General features: G+C 51.9%; 1 protein-coding gene across 1 annotated transcript; it reads right to left on the bottom strand.

The window, feature by feature from the left end:
- Nucleotides 1-312: 312 nt before the first annotated feature.
- TLE6 (TLE family member 6, subcortical maternal complex member) lies at nucleotides 313-10,049 on the bottom strand (the record flags this gene model as incomplete). Its single annotated transcript, XM_081135446.1, has 14 exons — nucleotides 313-417; nucleotides 591-667; nucleotides 931-1,081; nucleotides 1,441-1,582; nucleotides 1,880-2,130; nucleotides 2,224-2,476; nucleotides 2,989-3,026; nucleotides 3,131-3,195; nucleotides 3,786-4,074; nucleotides 4,194-4,256; nucleotides 7,912-7,953; nucleotides 8,948-8,993; nucleotides 9,388-9,461; nucleotides 10,002-10,049. 14 exons carry the CDS (start codon nucleotides 10,047-10,049, stop codon nucleotides 313-315), a joined length of 1,644 nt encoding a protein of 547 aa, XP_080991572.1.
- Between the last annotated feature and the right edge of the window lie 7,122 nt (nucleotides 10,050-17,171).

Raw genomic sequence — 17,171 nt, 5'->3', positions numbered from 1 at the left:
CATGAGATGAGGAGAGATTAGCTTGGGAGCAGGAGGAAGTGCCCCACATCCACCCCCCACAATGAGGGTTAGTGGCTTTGATCAGATTCTCAGAGAATGTGGACTCAAAAGGCTCAGAGACCCAGGCTGGACAAAGCCCTTCCAAACCTTCACAAGATGGCCAAGGGTTCAAGACACAGAACCAGATCAGCTCTGCTTTTTCCAATTGCTTTATTACACATGACAAAGATCACTGGCCCACCCATCATGCCCCTCCACCTCCACCACTAGGGGGGAAAAGAACCCTGAGTTGAGATGACAGTAGTGAGCCCCTTAGTATGTGATCTGGTACACTGAGGCATGGTCCCTGGACCCCGTGACGATCAGGCGGTTGTTAGAGGACACATCACAGCACCTGACAGAGGTGGTCTCTGGTACCTGGGAGGGTTGGGGAGCACAGCGAGGGAGGCTCACTTACCTTTGCCCCTATCTGTGCCTGTCAGTTCAGATGTGTTCCCTATGGGGCATTTGCATGGGGACTCCTTGGCTAAGCCCCTGAGTGCCCAGGATACCTAAGCACTGCCTGCCCCATCCCCAGCCCACCCTGGTACCTGGAACACCATGGTTCCTGTGGGCATGCTGTAAATGCTGACCAGGTTGTCCATCCCAACGCTCACCCACCACTGGCCTGGAAGGATGCAGAGGGCCACCAAGTCAAAGCTGGAAGCTGAGGGTCGTACCCCTGGGGATCTGGGAAATGGAGGTAACCCCCACCTGCCACATGTCCCCAAGGATAGCATCACAGAGAGGTTCCTGCTAATGAAGGGTGAAGGGGAGGAAGGGGCTCAGGGAGGGTCAGAGAGGGTTGGGCCCAGTCAGTCTGAGTGGGGTGGGGCCCTGTGGGAGGCGGGGGGCCACAGAGTACTCCCCCACTCACTCCTGGCCACTTACCGAGAGGGGAGAACTTGAGACCCAGGATGGTGCTGTCCTTACATCCCACCATGCGTTTCTGGCCCCCGCAGGTGGGCTGCAGCCACTGCTGGCCATTGGCTGTGCCCACCAGAACCCAGTCCTCCCAGGGGTTGGCAGACAGGCTTATTATCTGGGGGCAGGTGCAGGAAGGAACCTGGTCAGGGGCCTGCCTGGCCCAGGAGGTGGGCAGGAGCACAGGGACGCACCCTAGGGGCTGACCATTTGCCCATTTCCCGATTGCAAGGCCCCAACAAGCAACTTCACATCTCCAGGCCTTAGTTTGCTCATCTGTAGAATGGATTGATCCTCTCTACTTTATGGAATTATCACAATGACTATGAAAGTATCCAATGCTATTTGGGCAACAGGAAAGAATATTTCTAATAGTCTTTATTCCTCCCAGCATCGTACCTCAAAGGGTCCACCTCCTTCTCTAGCCTGAGACCCAGCTGCTACCTGGCCAAACAAGCCCCATCCCAGCCTGCACACCTGAGACTCAAATTGGTATTCCTGGGGCTCCCTGATGGTCCTCAGATCCCAGCACTGCAGGCAGGCATCCAGACCCCCAGTCCAGATGTTCTGGTCTTTGACAACAATGCTCTTGGCTCCATTCGGGGGGCCTGGCAGGTCCCTGGCCAGGAGAGGCAGCAGAAGCGGGTTGGAGCTGAGACTCTAAGCTTTGGGCCCAAGGAACATCACCTACCCAACCACCCCCAGTTGACAGATGGGGAAATTGAGGTAAACAGAAAGTACCAGGACTGGGCTTGGAGGAAAACAACCCAGCCAAGATTCGGACCCTGGTCTTCAACTCTCTCAGATCTGAGTTCAAGCAGGCAAGGGGCTTTAACTTTGAGACTGCTGAATCCCTGCTCAGCAGATGAGGTCAGAAGGGGCCCTCAGGGTGGCCCCTCCCACCTTGGGGCCGCACCTGACCACACTCTGGTCCCGCAAGTCCCAGATCCTGATGGTGCCATCAATGAAGCCGGCAAAGGCCAGGCTGTCCTCCAGCTTGGCAGCCAGGGCCTGGCATGTGAGACCTGCAGAGGGTAGCTCATCTCTTATGTGCAGGGAGGGTGCCATCAGGTCCCAAACACTCACACTGGTCAAGTTGTGGCCACCCGTCAGCAGAGTAGTGCTGTTAGAGAACAGTAGGCAGGTGCGCAGGTAGGCCCCCTGGGTCTGGGACAGGCAGAGGCACAGGTGAGCTTCCTCTCCTTCAGGTGGCTCTTCCTGCTCCCACAAGCCCCACCGCCTGGAACCAGCCCCTCTCACCTGTACACGCAGGTGGCTGACAGGGAATCTGTCCTCTACCACCTGGCCGACCAGGCTCCACACCTTGACGCCACTCCTGCTGCAGGTGAACGCATGCCGCATGAAGCTGCTCACTGCTGTGGCCAGCACCGCCTCCCCGTGTTTTAGTGTCCGCATCTTTTTCATTCTGTGTGGGATGGCCAACTTCTTGGGTTGCCAGGGCAAGGCATCTGGCCTCTTCCACGTGTCTTCGAAGTCTTCAGGGTCCCAGCATCTTAGGAGGGGAGACCTTGGGGTCACCAGCCTGCCTGTGAGCCCCTCTGGCCAAAGGGAGGCACCCATCAAGCCCTAGAGGGGCTTTGTTCTTTCTCAGATGTGGGGATTTTCTCTCAGGCCTTCTTTCCCCAATCTCCTACCCACATCCCTCCAAGTATTGTCCCTGTCCCATAACCAAGCACCGTCCCCTTCTGCCTGAACTGATTTGCCCCATCCTGAAAAACTGCTCATAAGGTTGGAACTGTTTGCATCCAGCTCTGACAGCCCCTCTCCCTCTCCATTCCATGGGAGTTGCTTTCCCAAATCCTTTGAACCCAGGCTGGTTATGTGGGTAGGGGCAGGGACGCTGGTATGAAAAGAACTCGAGTTGCACATCCCTATCAAGACCGCTCCTCTCCAGTTATTGAGGGCAGCACCACGGTGATGGGGAGGGGGAAGACATGCCTATACCTCTGGTCCCCTCTGCCTCCTGGGGCAGAGGTAGATTGGAGGGGCAGCTCCAACACTCACATGGGCTTCAGAAAGGAACAGGTTCTCCTAGCAGGCTCCTGCGGGTGGAAAAGATCAAAGCTAAGCCATGTTGGCTTTCCCTGCCCCAGACCCCGGACTTTCAGTGGGGGGAGGGGGAAGGCCAACTCAGGCCTGGTCTCACCTGGGCCACACGGGACAGCATCACGCCTGGTGCCATGCCTGGCCTTGTGCTCCCTTCTTGGGAACCTGCAGGGGAGATGTGGAGGGGCACCGGTGGGCTGAGAATTGGGCTGAAACAAGAACAGATTACCAGCAGTCGTGGCCCCCCTAGAAGAGACCTCCTGCCCCCTCCCATTGAAATTACCCAATACATCTTGAGTACAGGGTTCTGCTCCAAAGTAGAATGGTCCGGGGTCCTGGCTTCCCTGCCAGCAAGAAACAGGGCAATCTGGTCAGACCAGAGGACCTGCCCAGGATTGATCTTAGAACCAGAAAACCTTCGGGAGGCCCAGGCAGTGAGGATGGGACTAGGAAACTGCCCCAGTCCTCCCACCCAGGCAGACAGTCTTGGGGCAGACTCCTGACTCCTTGAAGGGCATGAAAGGGCTGAGGGTGGAGGAGGTGGACCAGTCCCAAAGGAACTTGAATGCTCCCACCTGGGGGCCCAGCCAGGATAACCACCCAACCTATTTACTTACCAGGTCTGGCATCTCATCTGTCACTATAACCATGGAATGGGAGGAACATGATAGAGAGAGAGTAGAAAGATAAGGTTCAGTCTGTGTTTCCTCCACGCAGTCTGAGGCCACCCACTTCCCAGCCTCAGGGAGACTCACGCCTGTGTCTCGGTTGGTCCACCTTATCGTGGGTCCCAGCAAAAATCTGCCAGAGTTGCTGGGTCAGAACATCCTGCCAAAACTGGGGCTCAGAGTCCCAGGATGGCCGCGTGTCTAGCTGGTGAACTGGGGAGTTGTCCACTCCAGAGGGCTGCTGGAGCCATTCAGATGACCTTGTGGCCATGATGTCTTCGAAGTTTGGCTCCTTAAGAGTGGAGGGCTGCGGGGGCTTGACCACTGGGTGCTGGAGAGCCTCGGGGCTGGGTGGTCCCCAGGAGGCTTGGTCAGCCTGTTCATCAAAGGAGACCTGGTTTACCTGGTACTGCCAGCACCTGGTTGTGAGGGACAGGAGGAAGTGCCCCTTACCCCGAGCCTGTCCCCTCCCTCCTGGAGGACCCAGAAACCTACCTCCCCTGGCTGGAAGTCCAGGGGTTGGCTCCATGTCGCCATGATCTGTAGGAAATTTTCTGCCTAGAGGGAGGGAAACATTATTCCAGCTAAAACTTTGCAATTGGACAGCCCTGGGCATGAACCGCTTCTTGCAAGCCTGTGTCCCTGTGTGTGAAATGGGGACACACCACCTACTGTGAACATTTTTGGGTGATACCTGATAACAGCCCTCTGCACTACGTAGCAGAAAGCAAGTTGGCGGTACCCAGAAGCCAGCCTCGGCAGCGGGATACAATCTAATCCCATGGACAGTGCTGCTATCCCATGGTAGAAAGTGGAGTCAGGTCTGGGTTCACATTCCAGCTGTTTTCTTGGAATGTCTGAAAACTAAAACCTGAATCCTTTTGCTTAAAAATGGCTTCAGGAAGCAAAAAGAGTGTGTAACTGTGTCCCTGTTAGGGGTGGCATTTGAATTTGCTTAACTGTTGGAAAGATACTAAGAAACTGACGGTTACCTCTTGGGAAGCACTGGCAGTAAGTCATTAGGAGACCCAGTGGGAGGGTTGCCTACATTATTTTATATTTAAAATTGAGCCACGGGGGTTGGGGTGGACTCCTGCAATAATGTCAACATTAACATTTTTTACATAAAAAGTAAAATAAAATCAAGTCACGTGACCACAACTGGTTTTAAATTTCAGTTAAAAGGTTCTACGGACATGGAAGGGACGGAGTGATCTCTCTGAGTGTCCTTTTTCTACCTACTCGCAGCCCACCTGCCTGATCTTTTAGAATATGCGCCTCCCTACCAAATATCCTGCTCCCCTTCTCCATGGCGCTGGCCTGACAGATCCTGGGTTCGTCTTTAACCTCTCCTTCCACAGGACTGTGCGGCCCTGCACCGTAGCTACCAGCCACGGATGGCTATTTAAACAAAGTTAAGTACAATTAAAAATGCCATTCCTGCAGTTCCAGTGGGCACATTTCAAGTGTTCACCAGCCACATGGAGCCAGTGGTTGCCAACCAGATGGCACAAGCACCTAGAACCAAGGGCAGCGATTCCTGGGATGTGCCCAGCCTCCAGCTGAGGATAAGAGCAAATAAGGCTGGAGCCTCACGGGCAGTATTCCCGAGAAGTCACATGTGCAGATGTGCGCGTGCAGCTATACTTAGTCCAGTACCAGCTAAACAGTGACAGCGGATTGTTCTAGAGCTGCCTGTCTAAGGGGTAGCTGTGAGCTTTATGTGACTATTGAGCACTTGAAATGTGACTAGTGCTGCTTGTTTAAGTCAACTTAGATCGCCGCCTGTGGCCCACGGCTGCCGGTTAGGGTAGCATGGACTGCTGACTCTGGAGGCAGATGCCTACTCCCCTCCAGAAGCTCCCCAAAGTTGTCTGGCCCAGGGCAAACTCCAAAATATTGGGGAACAGAGATATAAAAGCATGGAACGGACAGGAATCTCAGAGGGAAGGCAGGACTGGGGAGTGGGCGCGGGGAGATTAATCAAAGAACTTAATACATAAATGCACAACCCATGGACACAGACAATAGTATGGGGAAGGCCTGGGGGTGGGGCGGATGTGGGGTGGAGGGGATCAGTGGGGGGAACAGACATCTGTAATACTTTCAAAATAAAGATAAATTTTTTAAAAATACTGGGGAAATGTTCTGATTCACAAAGAAAGATAACGAATGGCAGGCAGTTGTATACCAGGCACTACTACCATTCCCATTTTGCAGATGAGAAAACTAAGGCCCAGAAAAGCAAAGCCAATTTCTCAAAGTCAGAAGAAATGGGGGGGGGGGGCAGCAGCAGGCAGTGTTTACCTGCCTCCTGGAACAGCCTGGTCCCTCCCCTTCCTTTTAGGCAAACAGGATGGTGGGGGTAGGGTCTAGAAAGTGGAAGCCCCCCTTTGAGCCCTCAGCTCTCAGGCCTGCTGCCTCCTGGGGCCTTCGGTGATGGATTCCCCAGCTGGGCCTCCCAGCTGCGTGAGGCCCAGGGGAGCCTTCCCCAATTCGCCCTGGCTCGTTAATGCGCAATTTACTGGCACTTTAATGCACTCAGCATGAAAAGTGCTGCTCCCTCCTGCCTGCTAGCTGGCCTTCCCTGGGGAAAGGCTGTGTGCAGGCAGACTGGGGAGCAGTGGGAGTGGGGCGGCGGCTGCTGCTGCTGCTGCTTGATATTTTAAATGCACAGCAAGGAGGCTGGGAAAACGAGGAGAAAACAGAGGGGAGAGGGAGGTGGTCTGTTGGGGACCAAAAGGCCATCAAGGCTGCTAGGATCATCGCCTGGGTGGGGGACCCTCCTGGGTTGAGTAGCTACAGAAGTGGCCCATCTTAGGACCTTGCCCCCCCCTCAAAGACTTGGTACTCAGCAAGTGCTGTCTGGTTTCTCCCCAAAACACGGTCCACAATCTGATTACTTCTCACCACCTAAATGCTCTAAGTGACTCGCATCCTACACCTGGATGGTTTTAAGTGGTCCCCTAGCTCCTGCCCTGGCCAGCTATAGCCTGTCCTCCTGTAGCAGTGACAGGGCGCCTGTGAGCACCTGAGTCAGGTCCTGTCCCTGTGCCCACAGCCTCCAGGGCTCCCATCTTCCTGGGATAAAAGCCCAAGTCCTCCCTGTGGTCCACACAGCCCTGCACAACCTGCCCTCACCTCCTCCCTCTCTCTCTGCTCCAGGCACAAGAAGCTTCCTGCTGTTTCTCCAGCATGCCAGGCACAATACTGCCCCAGGTCCTTTGCATGTGCTGTTTTTCAGACACCTTCATGGTTCCCTCCCCTCTCCTTTAGTTTTCTGCTCAAATGTCACCTTCTCAATGAGCCTTTCCTGGCCACCCTGAATTGCAACCCACTCCCATTCCGGTCCCCTATATCCCCTTGGGCCTGCTCAATTCCATGCCCACCTTGCTCAGCCCTCACCATCTGACACTTCTATTTACCAAGCTCCTCTCACCCCAAGGGCAGGAGTTTGTCTGTGTTCTTCTTTGCTATTTCCCTGGGGCCTACAACAGCACTTGGCAAGGTGATAGATAAATATCTGTTGAATGAATAACTGTTCTGGTTGCTTCCTGCCTCCCCCCATCTGTCTCTCCCAGTTCCCCGAGCTGCCCACTCCAGCCCCTGCTAAATCTCAGACATGGCCCTGGCCTTCTGCCAGTCACATCTGGCACAGGCAGAAAGTCCTGCCAGCACCCAGGAGAAAGGGGCCAGGTGGTAGGAAGACAGGCAGGGGTGGAAGTCGTGCTTCAGCCTGGGCAAGGCGCCCTGTGAAGGGAGCCAGGGCCTCCGGTGCAGACCTGCCCTTGGCTTGCCTGTGAACCAGGCCCTTGAGAACTCTCAGACATAAGGAAGATGGTAATCCCGGTATGTCTGGCACACGTAACAGAGCAGAAGCAACTGACCTGCAAAATGCTGAAAACATCCCTGTCCTCATCTGAGCCACACAGGGACCCAGGGAGCAGGCCAGGAAGAAGAGGCTCAGAGAGAGGATAGGAGATACACTCCCAAGATGTTGGGATCTGCTGATATCCTGGGGGTTCCAGGTCCCACCTCTCCTCTGCCCACAGCCCTCCAGGGCTCCCACCTACCTGGGGTAAAAGCACAAGTCCTCCCAAGGCCCAAAAGGCCCTGAACTACCTGCCCCCATTCCCCCCCTGCTTTCACCTCCTCCCCCTCTCCCCTGCCTTTCAAGGAGGGGCAGCTGTACCCTGAGCTCCTGGCGACTCACCTGCCTGTGATATTCCTGTAGACCCTGACGAATCTTCTGGAGCTACAAAGGAACAACAGGGATCACACTGGGCAGTGGTCAATGGAAGTAGGCAAGGGTCTGGAATTTGAATGTTGTGCATGCTTCTCCCCAGCTGTGTGACCCTGGGCAAGTCACTTTCTCTCTCTGGTCCCTACCCCATCAAATAGGATACCACCTCATACACTCAGAAGGAGTGCTAATTAGGGAAATCCCTAGATTTCATTCTAGATGTGAAGGTCAAAGGCCTTCCCAGAGACTTCTCCCCCACCCCTTGCGTGTTCCATCCTTACCTCCTTGCTCACTCTGCTCCAAGTACACTTGCCTCCTTACTGTTCCTCCTACACATCATACAAAATCCTGCCCCAGGGCCTTTACACATACTGTGCCCTCTGCCTGGAACACCTTTCCCTGTTCTCTCTAGGGGTGGCAGGAGTCCCTATCTTCTGTGAGCATCATTTCCTCTGAGAAGCCCTTCCTGACTACCTTAGCTCAAAATCTTTACTCATTTTCTATTTTCCTTTTAATTTTTACACTTTTTAAATCTTGTTTCTCTATTTACTTGTTTGTTCCTCTCCTCCCCGTAGAGCTACCCTGTCCGATGTGGTAGCCACTAGTCAAGTATGGCTATTTAAATTTAAACCAGTTAAAAATTCTGGTCCTTACAAGTATTCAATTGCCACATGTGGCTAGCAGGTGTTGTATTGGGACATTGTTGATATAGAACACCATGGAAAGTTCTAGAAAACAGCACACTAGAACATACACGCCTCAAGGGCGGGGACTCCAGTCATGTGCTGTGGGCTAAAGAAGCACCTCCTTTAAATATGGAATTTCTTGTTTTCACAGCAAGATTATAATTAAGAAAAACTCACATGAAGCTGGGGCTCAATAGGTTCACTCACTTCCCCAAAGTTAGCAAAATAAATAAAGAGGGTGTCACAAAACCTGTTCCTGAGGCCAAACAGAACAGCCTTTCCAGGAGCTACCCAGAGGCGTTGCCTGATTTGTGGCTCACCAAGGAGTAAATGCTGTCCACCTGCGCTGGCAAGTGTGGTGGGAACCTGTGGGGAGGAAAGACCAGCTGGAGGGGGGGAGGGCAGGACCCTTCCTCAGAATGAGTGCAGACCCCTGCCCCCTGCCCCCTGGCTGGGAGGGAATAAGGGTCTCCTTCAAGGGGCTACATTTAAGGCGGTATCAAGATGAATACAATTTTAATGCAGCATTTAAATATATAATTAAATGCAAGCAAATTCAAGCTGAACAACAAAAATCAAACATTTAAATAAAAGCCAGAGTTAGTTTTACTGGTTTTCTTTTTGCTTCAGGCTTCCCCATTACTGGTTCTGTCTTTTGGGTCAGGGACTTCAGAGCCAACAGGTGACCAGATAGGAGTCTTTCCCTCAAGTGGGATCTAGAGCCACAGTGGGACTTCTGACCCCCTTGAATTGTCCTCACCTAGGGAACTGCTTCTTGAGCTGATCCAGGATGTCCTGATAGTTTAGGGCTAGAAGGCTGGCCCCACGTTGAGCCTGGAAAAGTTGATGGAGGTTGAGATAGGATCTCCCAAAACCTGAAGGTAATTTGCCTTCTCTCTGCTACTAAGTACCCATAGGGTACCTTCCATTTTGCATCTTGCTTTAAAAATCTAAAGTATTCCTGCCTGGCCCGGCGTGGCTCAGCGGTTGAGCGTGGACCTAGGATCCAGGCAATGGGGGTTCGATTCCCAGTCAGGGCATATGCCCGGGTTTCGGGCTTAATCCCCAGTAGAGGGCGTGTAGGAGGCAGTCAATTGATGTTTCACTCTCCATCGATGATTCTCTCTCTCCCCCTCTCCCTTCCTCTCTAAAAGAAAAAAAAAAATCTTTGGGGAAAAAAAAAAAAGCAAGGGCCACAGCACCTGTCAAGTATGATGGGTTAGTGATCCCAGCTTAAAAGCCTGGCCAGCCACCCCAGATTCCTCCATCATAAGTAGGAGAATTATATATAAGCCCAGCTCCCAGGCTCTTCCCCTCCCCCCAGGGGTTAATGTCATACCACACCCTCCTCACCAAAGTTCCTGAGGGCCTCACCATCCTTGGAGGGTGCTCCCGGCGGCTGAGATGGCCAGAAGAGGTCATCTTCAGGCAGTACTCCCAAGGACTCTAAAAGTAACAAGGAGGGGGTGGGTGGGGAAGAGATTAACCTAAGAACTTATATGCATATATGCATAACCCATGGACACAGACAATAGTGTGGTGAAGGCCTGGAAGGGGGGGAGGTGCAGAGTGGAGGGGATCAATGGGGAAAAAGGGGGACATCTATAATACTTTCAAAAATAAAGATAAAAAAAATAAAAGTAACAAGGAGATAGCAGGTCCTCAGGGCAGAAAGCTGGGCAGTGACGCTGACAGACCAACCCCATCCCATGCCTGGGCCTCCTGCATCACTCACAATGGTCTCCCCTCCAGAACCCAGTCCTGGCCCCCAAACCCATCCCTGACCTCCAGCACCCCACTGCATTCCCTACAGTCTATGTGTATTCATCAAACACTCTGGTGCCTGGAGCTGCGCTGGTTAATAGTAGGGGCCCCAGAGGTCTCATCCTATGAGGCGTGGGGGGAGACCAGTCAGGGCTTCGGGAACCCAGAGAAGGATACCAAAGCTCAGCCTCAGTGTTGAGACAACCTCCGAAAGCCCGGGAGAACACCATTGGAAAGGGGTTTTGAAGGATGAGTAAGAGTTGGGAGGTGAATTACGAGGAATTTCTCAGGTATAAGGAAAGAGGCCTCTCTACCCCAATCATTCCCATTTCACCAAGTCCCCTCTTGACTTTGCTTCTACCCCTCAACGCCCCTCCAAGTCTCCTCCCCAGCCCGGTGACCCTGGAGTCCTCCAAAAGGCCGGCGGGGGGGGGGGGGACGAGGGGGGGAGCTACTCAACTCCTTTAGGATGCAGGCTCAGAGGAGCAAGAAGGAATCTGCGGGGGTCAGCCAAGTTCAGGCCAAGAGGAAGCGCCTCCCTCCTACCCTCTCCCGGGGGCCTTTTGACCCGTCGGGACCCGCCCCGGCCCGCCCTGGGCCCGCCCGGGCCCGCCCCGGCCCCGCCCCGCCTGGCTGCCACCTGCACTGCGAAGCGGATCAATGAAAGATCAGCAGCTGCACGTGGGTTCGGGCTCCGGGGGCGGTGGCCGGCAGCTCTGACCAATCGCGAGGCCGCTTACCCACGTGTGCCACGGCCGCCGTCGTTGATTGGGCGGCTCTCCCCGGCAGCCTGCAGTACTGTCAATCAACGCACCCGGGGAGGCAGTTTAACCCTTGCGGTCCTATAGCTAGGAGGGGCAGAATGCAGAGCCGCAGAGTTTGGGGTGCAGACGAGGGCGAGGATATTTAGAAGAGCATGGAGCTTGGGGTCAGAAGGTGCAAGTTGGGGAGGGGCTGGGTGGCGTGTGGTTGCATTGTTTGGTGAGAAGCCTGGTAATTTTTCGTGATGCCCAGAAGCTGCTTAGGGCCGGAGATGGGGGGTGGGGGCTGGCACTTGGAATGGGGGAAGTCTTTAACACTCTCACTCTAATCCTTAGATATGGGCTAATAACGTTTTCATGATATTAAATAATGTGCAATGCAAACGAAGCTTCTAGCTCCCTTTCTGAGGAAAACTTAACAGCTCCCTTTTATCCAGTTTCCCTGAGCCAAGCCCCAGGCTACGCATTTTATCAGGAATTTTCCCAACTGCCCTCCAAGCCCAGAGACTGAAGATCTGAGAACTGAAAGCAGATACTGCAAAGGCCTTGAGGCTGGTACACATTTTTCCAGGAGGTTCAAGGCCAAGGTGGGAAGGAGTGGTGGGTATTCTAGGCCTAGGGTTATGTCAGTGAAAAGTAGGTGGGAGATTGTAGGGGGCTGTCAGGGATTCTAGAGTTCTGTTTTGGCCTTTTTTGAAATGCCTACTCAAGATATGAAGTGGTCAGTCTGGAGTTTCAGAGTGAGAGCTCAAGTTTCTGCCTACCCCAGGACCTTTGCACTAGCTATTCCCTCTGCCAGGCATAGTCTCCTATCTGACAGCCACTGACTCACTCCCTCACGTTCAGCCCTGGCTCAGAGGTCACCACCTCAGCAAGACCTCCATTCTCCCTTTCTTATTTTATTCACTCCAAATATGGTTTGAGTGGGAGTTAATCTTATTTTAACCTCAGTGGCTCTAAGCCCTGTTATGTCCAAAATTCACATCATACCAACAGGACTCTTATACATTCTCACAACTGGCCAAAGGCTCCTGGGCTGGTGTGCTGGCTTGGGATCCACATGAACCAGAGGTCTCCCATTTTCCCTGATCTGTGCTACTAGGGGGAAACTGAGGGTTCAGATCTTGGGATGTGTAGCCCTGAGAGGTTCTGATGTAAACACATAACTTGGGTTTTGTGGCTGGTCTATGGAAGAGAAAGTGAGGGCTGCCATGTATGAACCGCAAAATAGGTTTTCACTCATGATCCCTCAACTGGCCCTTAATTGAAGTGTATTTTATTTATGGTCCAACCTGCTAATTGCCTCCCTCTGTGCGCCTGGCTCTCCTTCTCTCTGTGGTTGTAGACTTTCAGCTGAGCACACTAGTTCATTCAAAGCTGGCTTGTCTCATCTGGTTTCTGCTGGGTACCTGTTGTTGCTTCAAATGATTACAATTAAATAAAATTGAAAACTCAGTTTCTCACTGGTCGCATGTCAATTGCTCAGTGGTCACATGTGGCTGGGGACTGTCTGCATTGGGCGGCACAGATGTAGACTATTCCCATCACTGTAGAAAGTTCCACTGGACGGCATAGATTTGAGGTGCTTCAAAAAGAAAAATTCTATGTCCATGTAGAAACTGGAAGCATTTTATGGCAGCCATTCCATTCTCACTTGTTGAAAGCCCTGTGTGCCAGGTTGGGTAATATTTGGAACTTTTGCTGGTGTTTGCTCCCTGCTGGCTCTTTCTTTTACTGTCCCCTGCCTGCCCCAGCCTGGCCAGCCAGGGATGCAGACTCCTGGAGCTCTGGGGAGGGGGATGGATGACACAACAGAGAGGAGAGGAGGAAGCACAGATTTCCTTCTTGGCTTCTGAGCTATGCTTTCCTTGGTGGAAATCCAAGGTCTGGATGAAAGTTTGAGAGAAAAGAGGTTTGCATTTTCAAAGCTTTGGACTTTCCTGGGCCTGTCCGGGAGACCTCAGACCTGGTGCCTCAGGGCCCCAGGATCACCTGGGTTGAGTGTGGACCAGACCCAGGGGTCAAGAGAAAGCCCAGGGGGGAGAGAGGGCTGTGGAGTAACCGCAGTGTGGACAAAAAAGGGCCACATGCTAAACCTGACAAGCTCAGGGAAGGCCTGCATGGTGACCTTGCAAACTGCGGGACCTAAAGGATGGTCTGAAATTAAAACTTTTTAAACTAAAAGCAGCTTATGGTGGGTAATCAAGTTGTAAGGCAGTATTTTTCCCTAACAAGGGTTAATCTTCACCTTAACTAAACCTATCAGGTTGTCTTTGTGCATCTGAGATTATATACCTGATTAACAAACATACCTTTGCAAAACAAAGTAATTTCCCCGTTTTTGGGCCCTCAAAGCACAGAGCTGAGACCACAAACCCCCTCATTATCATTGTTATGGTGTTAATTGTCCACTATCCTGCACCCACCTAAGTAAAAGCAGTGAGTGTCTATTATTTTACTTTTTACCCAATCCCAGAGATTTCCCCACTTTCCTTTCTCCCACCTCCCTAATTTATCACCAATGGATTTCATGTAACCCACTTATGCCTTCTCTTTTGATTGTAACGTATAAAACAAAGTGAAAAACTGCCATTCTCTGGAGCATTATCTCAATCCGTTGAGATTCTGCTTCCCGGCATGGTGTCAACAGTTTGGCTCAAATAAACTCATAATAATTCTTCGCAGTTTTGAATGTTTCTTACCTTAACAACAGGGAGGTGATAGCAGGAAGGTGGTGACAGGCTTTAACTGTCCCACTCTTCCCAGTGGCCCATGTGAGCAAGAGATAATAGCAAGAGTCAGAAGTGAGGGAGAAGCTGCAGAAAGCCTGTAGGTAGAAGGACCCTGGTGTCCCGACAGCTAATGAAAGACCAACAGCAGTGCAGTGGGACAAGGACTCTCTGAATATACTGGCCAGACTGGGAGATGCTCAAGGGCAGGATGCCTCCAGCTGTCCCCACTCTCAGACACCACATGGCCACCTTGAACTTAGACCTGGCCCCAGGAAAAGTGAATTTATAGAATTATCTGTTGATTGAAGTTTGCTTTGTGCCACCTGGTGGAAAGAGGCTTGCATTCCTTTCCCCTGGGCTGCTGTAACAGATGACCACAAAATGGGTGGCTTAAAACAACAGAAATCTATTATTTCACATTCTGGAGGCCCAAAATCCAAAATCAAGGTGTTGGCAGGGCCAAGCTCCCTCTGAAGGCTGCAGGGAGGGGCCTTCCTGCCTCTTCCAGCTTCTAGGGGTGGCCAGCAGTCCTTGGCCTTCCTTGGCTTGTAGACACACCATTTTAATTTCTGTGTCTGTCTTCATGTGGCCTCCCCTGTGTGACTGTCAAAATTTCTTTCTTCTTATAAGGACACCAGTCATTGGATTAGGGCCCACCCTATTTCAGCACGACCTCATTTTAACATCTGCAATAACCCATTTACAAATAAGGTTATGTTTTCAGGTTGTGCAGTGATAGGTGAAAGGAGCTGAGGTGGGTAGTGGGTTAGGACTTGAATGCATCATTTTGGGGGACACAATTCTGGCTTCTACAAGACTCAAAAGAGAAATGAAGGAACTATTGCAACCCACTCAATCCTCCATGAAGCCTGATACCCTCATTTCTCAGAGAAGAAAACAGGCCCAGGGAGGTTACCTAATCTGCCCAAGTGTTGTTGGTGGCAGGAAAGGCACTGGGTGTTAGACCAGTGGGGGTCAAACCGGACCTAGGTTCAGCAACCTCGGTACTTGGGTTCTGGCTAGGAAAGAATTCAGAGCCAAGACCCAAACTATAAGGGAACATTTATTTGGTAAGTCACAGGGGTAGAAGAAGTAATTCCTAGAAGAAATGGGCTTAGGAAATAAGTTATAGAGGCAAAGGAAGGGGCCTTTGGAGCTTGGGAATGGTAGTGAGCCTAGGGGAAGGGGGGAAGAGGGGAAGGAGGGGAAAAGGCTTGGGCATGCTCCCAGGAGGGAGAGAGCACTGGGCCCCCCATCCTAAGGGTTTTTTTAAATCCTCATTAGAGGATATTTTTTCCATTGCTTTTCAGAGAGAGTGGAAGGGGCAGAGACACACACTCACATTGATTGCTTGCTTCCTGCATGAGCCCCGATCGGGGTCTGGGATCAAGCCTGCAACTGAGGTACGTTCCCTTGGCTGGACTTGAACCCGGGACCCTTCAGTCCGTGGGCCGACGCTCTAACCACTGAGCCAAGCTGGCTAGGGCAATTCTAAGGATTTTAAGGGTGGAGATTTTAGGGGATGTCCCAGGGGAAGATCTTAATAGAATATTCAGCAGTTTTCCAGGTGTGTCCTTTCAGGGTTGGGGTCTCCACTGATTGATTGGTTGGTGTCAGGGCAGGGAGTCTTTATTCAATGTAGCTGGTCCTGAGGTCAGCCATGGGGTCGCTGGTCTGGTTTTGTTCTTTTCTGGGCCTGGGGCCAAAATACAACTGAGGCCTAGATGTTCTCCCTAGGGAGGGAAGTTCAGGGGATCCAAAGCACACAACCAGGGATTTGCTAGGGGAGGAAAGGCCACCCTGGGGGTGAGGTCCCACCCTACAATTGTCTGTTGCTACGCACCTGGGGCTTTCCACCCTGATGACCTTCTGTACCTAGCCCAGCTCTTGTCTGTCTAACTGCCTACCACACAAGGTCGCAGTTACTAAAGGCTAAGCTAGGGTTTGAACCCAGGTCATCTTGCTCCGGGATGTAGCCTTATAACCCTTACACTATAATGCTCACATCTAAATTAGGGTTCTGCCATTGAACTGCCTGCATAGTGGCATTAGGATGGACCACCACATAGACCCAAGCCTGGAAGAAGGCACTTCCATTCCAGAAGAGGATGTTGGATCTCCTGGACTCGGCTCTCACTTTTGAAGAAATCCAGATGTATTAGCTGGTGTTACAGATCAAATTGCCCCCAAACTTGTTGGTCTGAAACAGTAAACCTTTATCTTCTCACAAGTTCTGGTGGGCAGGAATCTGGGGATGGCTTCGCTGGTTTAACTTTGGGTCACTGATGAGCAATGATCCAAATTCCAGCCTTTTTTTCCCCCTTTTCATAGCAAACACCTTCTGCCATCCAGAATTCAATGGAAAAATCTATTAGGGAGGCCTCATCACCTTCTCATGTGCTCCTAATCCTGCTCACCACCCTGTGATATTTCTTTTATTTGATTCTTCCTTGTCTGTCCTGCTTATGCATTACTGGAAGGCCGGCTGAATGGGAGACACTTGCGTCCCTACATGTGCATTTCTTTGCGTGCTTATTTTCCTCAGATGCCTGTGTCTCAGATGGCTTCCAAGGTGGCTTCACGCCCTCCAGGGGGCCTACATACTTCTGACACTAATCCCCCTTAGGGCTGGGCGGGGTGGGCGTGCTGAGGTTGTCTTTTAACTGTCAAGCTAAGACTGTTTTAGGTCATTGAAGGTTTCACAGCAAATTTGCAGTTGGCCAATTCCAATGGTGCCATGTGAATGAAGGCAGTGGCTTTATCCCAGTGAGACGCCTCCATGGCATGGAGAGGCTGTGGAACACCTTCTTGAGCATTGTTATTTCCCTTTATGAGATGAGGGGGGAGGGGGGAAGATAGTCTGTGCAAATTAGATGTAATCCCCTAGGCCAGCAATTATTTTTCTTGTTGTTAATCCTTACCTGAGGATATTTTTTCCATTTGCTTTTTAGAGAGAGCGGAAGGGGGAGATGGAGGTTGGAGAGAGAGAGAGAGGAACATAGATGTAAGAGAGACTCGCCGACTGATTGCATGTGCCCAGATGGCAGCCGAGGTCAAACCTGTAACAGGTACATGCCCTTGACCGGGAATGGAAGCCACAGTCCTTCAGTTAGAGTAGGCTGCTGCTCTAACCACTGAGCAACACCAGCCAGGCTAGGCCAGCGATTTGTAATTTTTTTTGTATATACCCTGATCGGGGGTCAAACTTGTAACCTTGGCATATCTGGATGATGCTCCAACCAACTCAGCTACCCAGCCAGGGCCCAGCTAGCGATTTTCAACAGGTG

Source organism: Miniopterus schreibersii (assembly GCF_964146895.1).
Source record: "Miniopterus schreibersii genome assembly, chromosome: 4".
NCBI classification, from domain to species: Eukaryota; Metazoa; Chordata; class Mammalia; order Chiroptera; family Miniopteridae; genus Miniopterus; species Miniopterus schreibersii.
The sequence above is the reverse complement of the archived record's forward strand: the minus strand, read 5'-3'. Positions and strand labels throughout refer to the sequence as shown.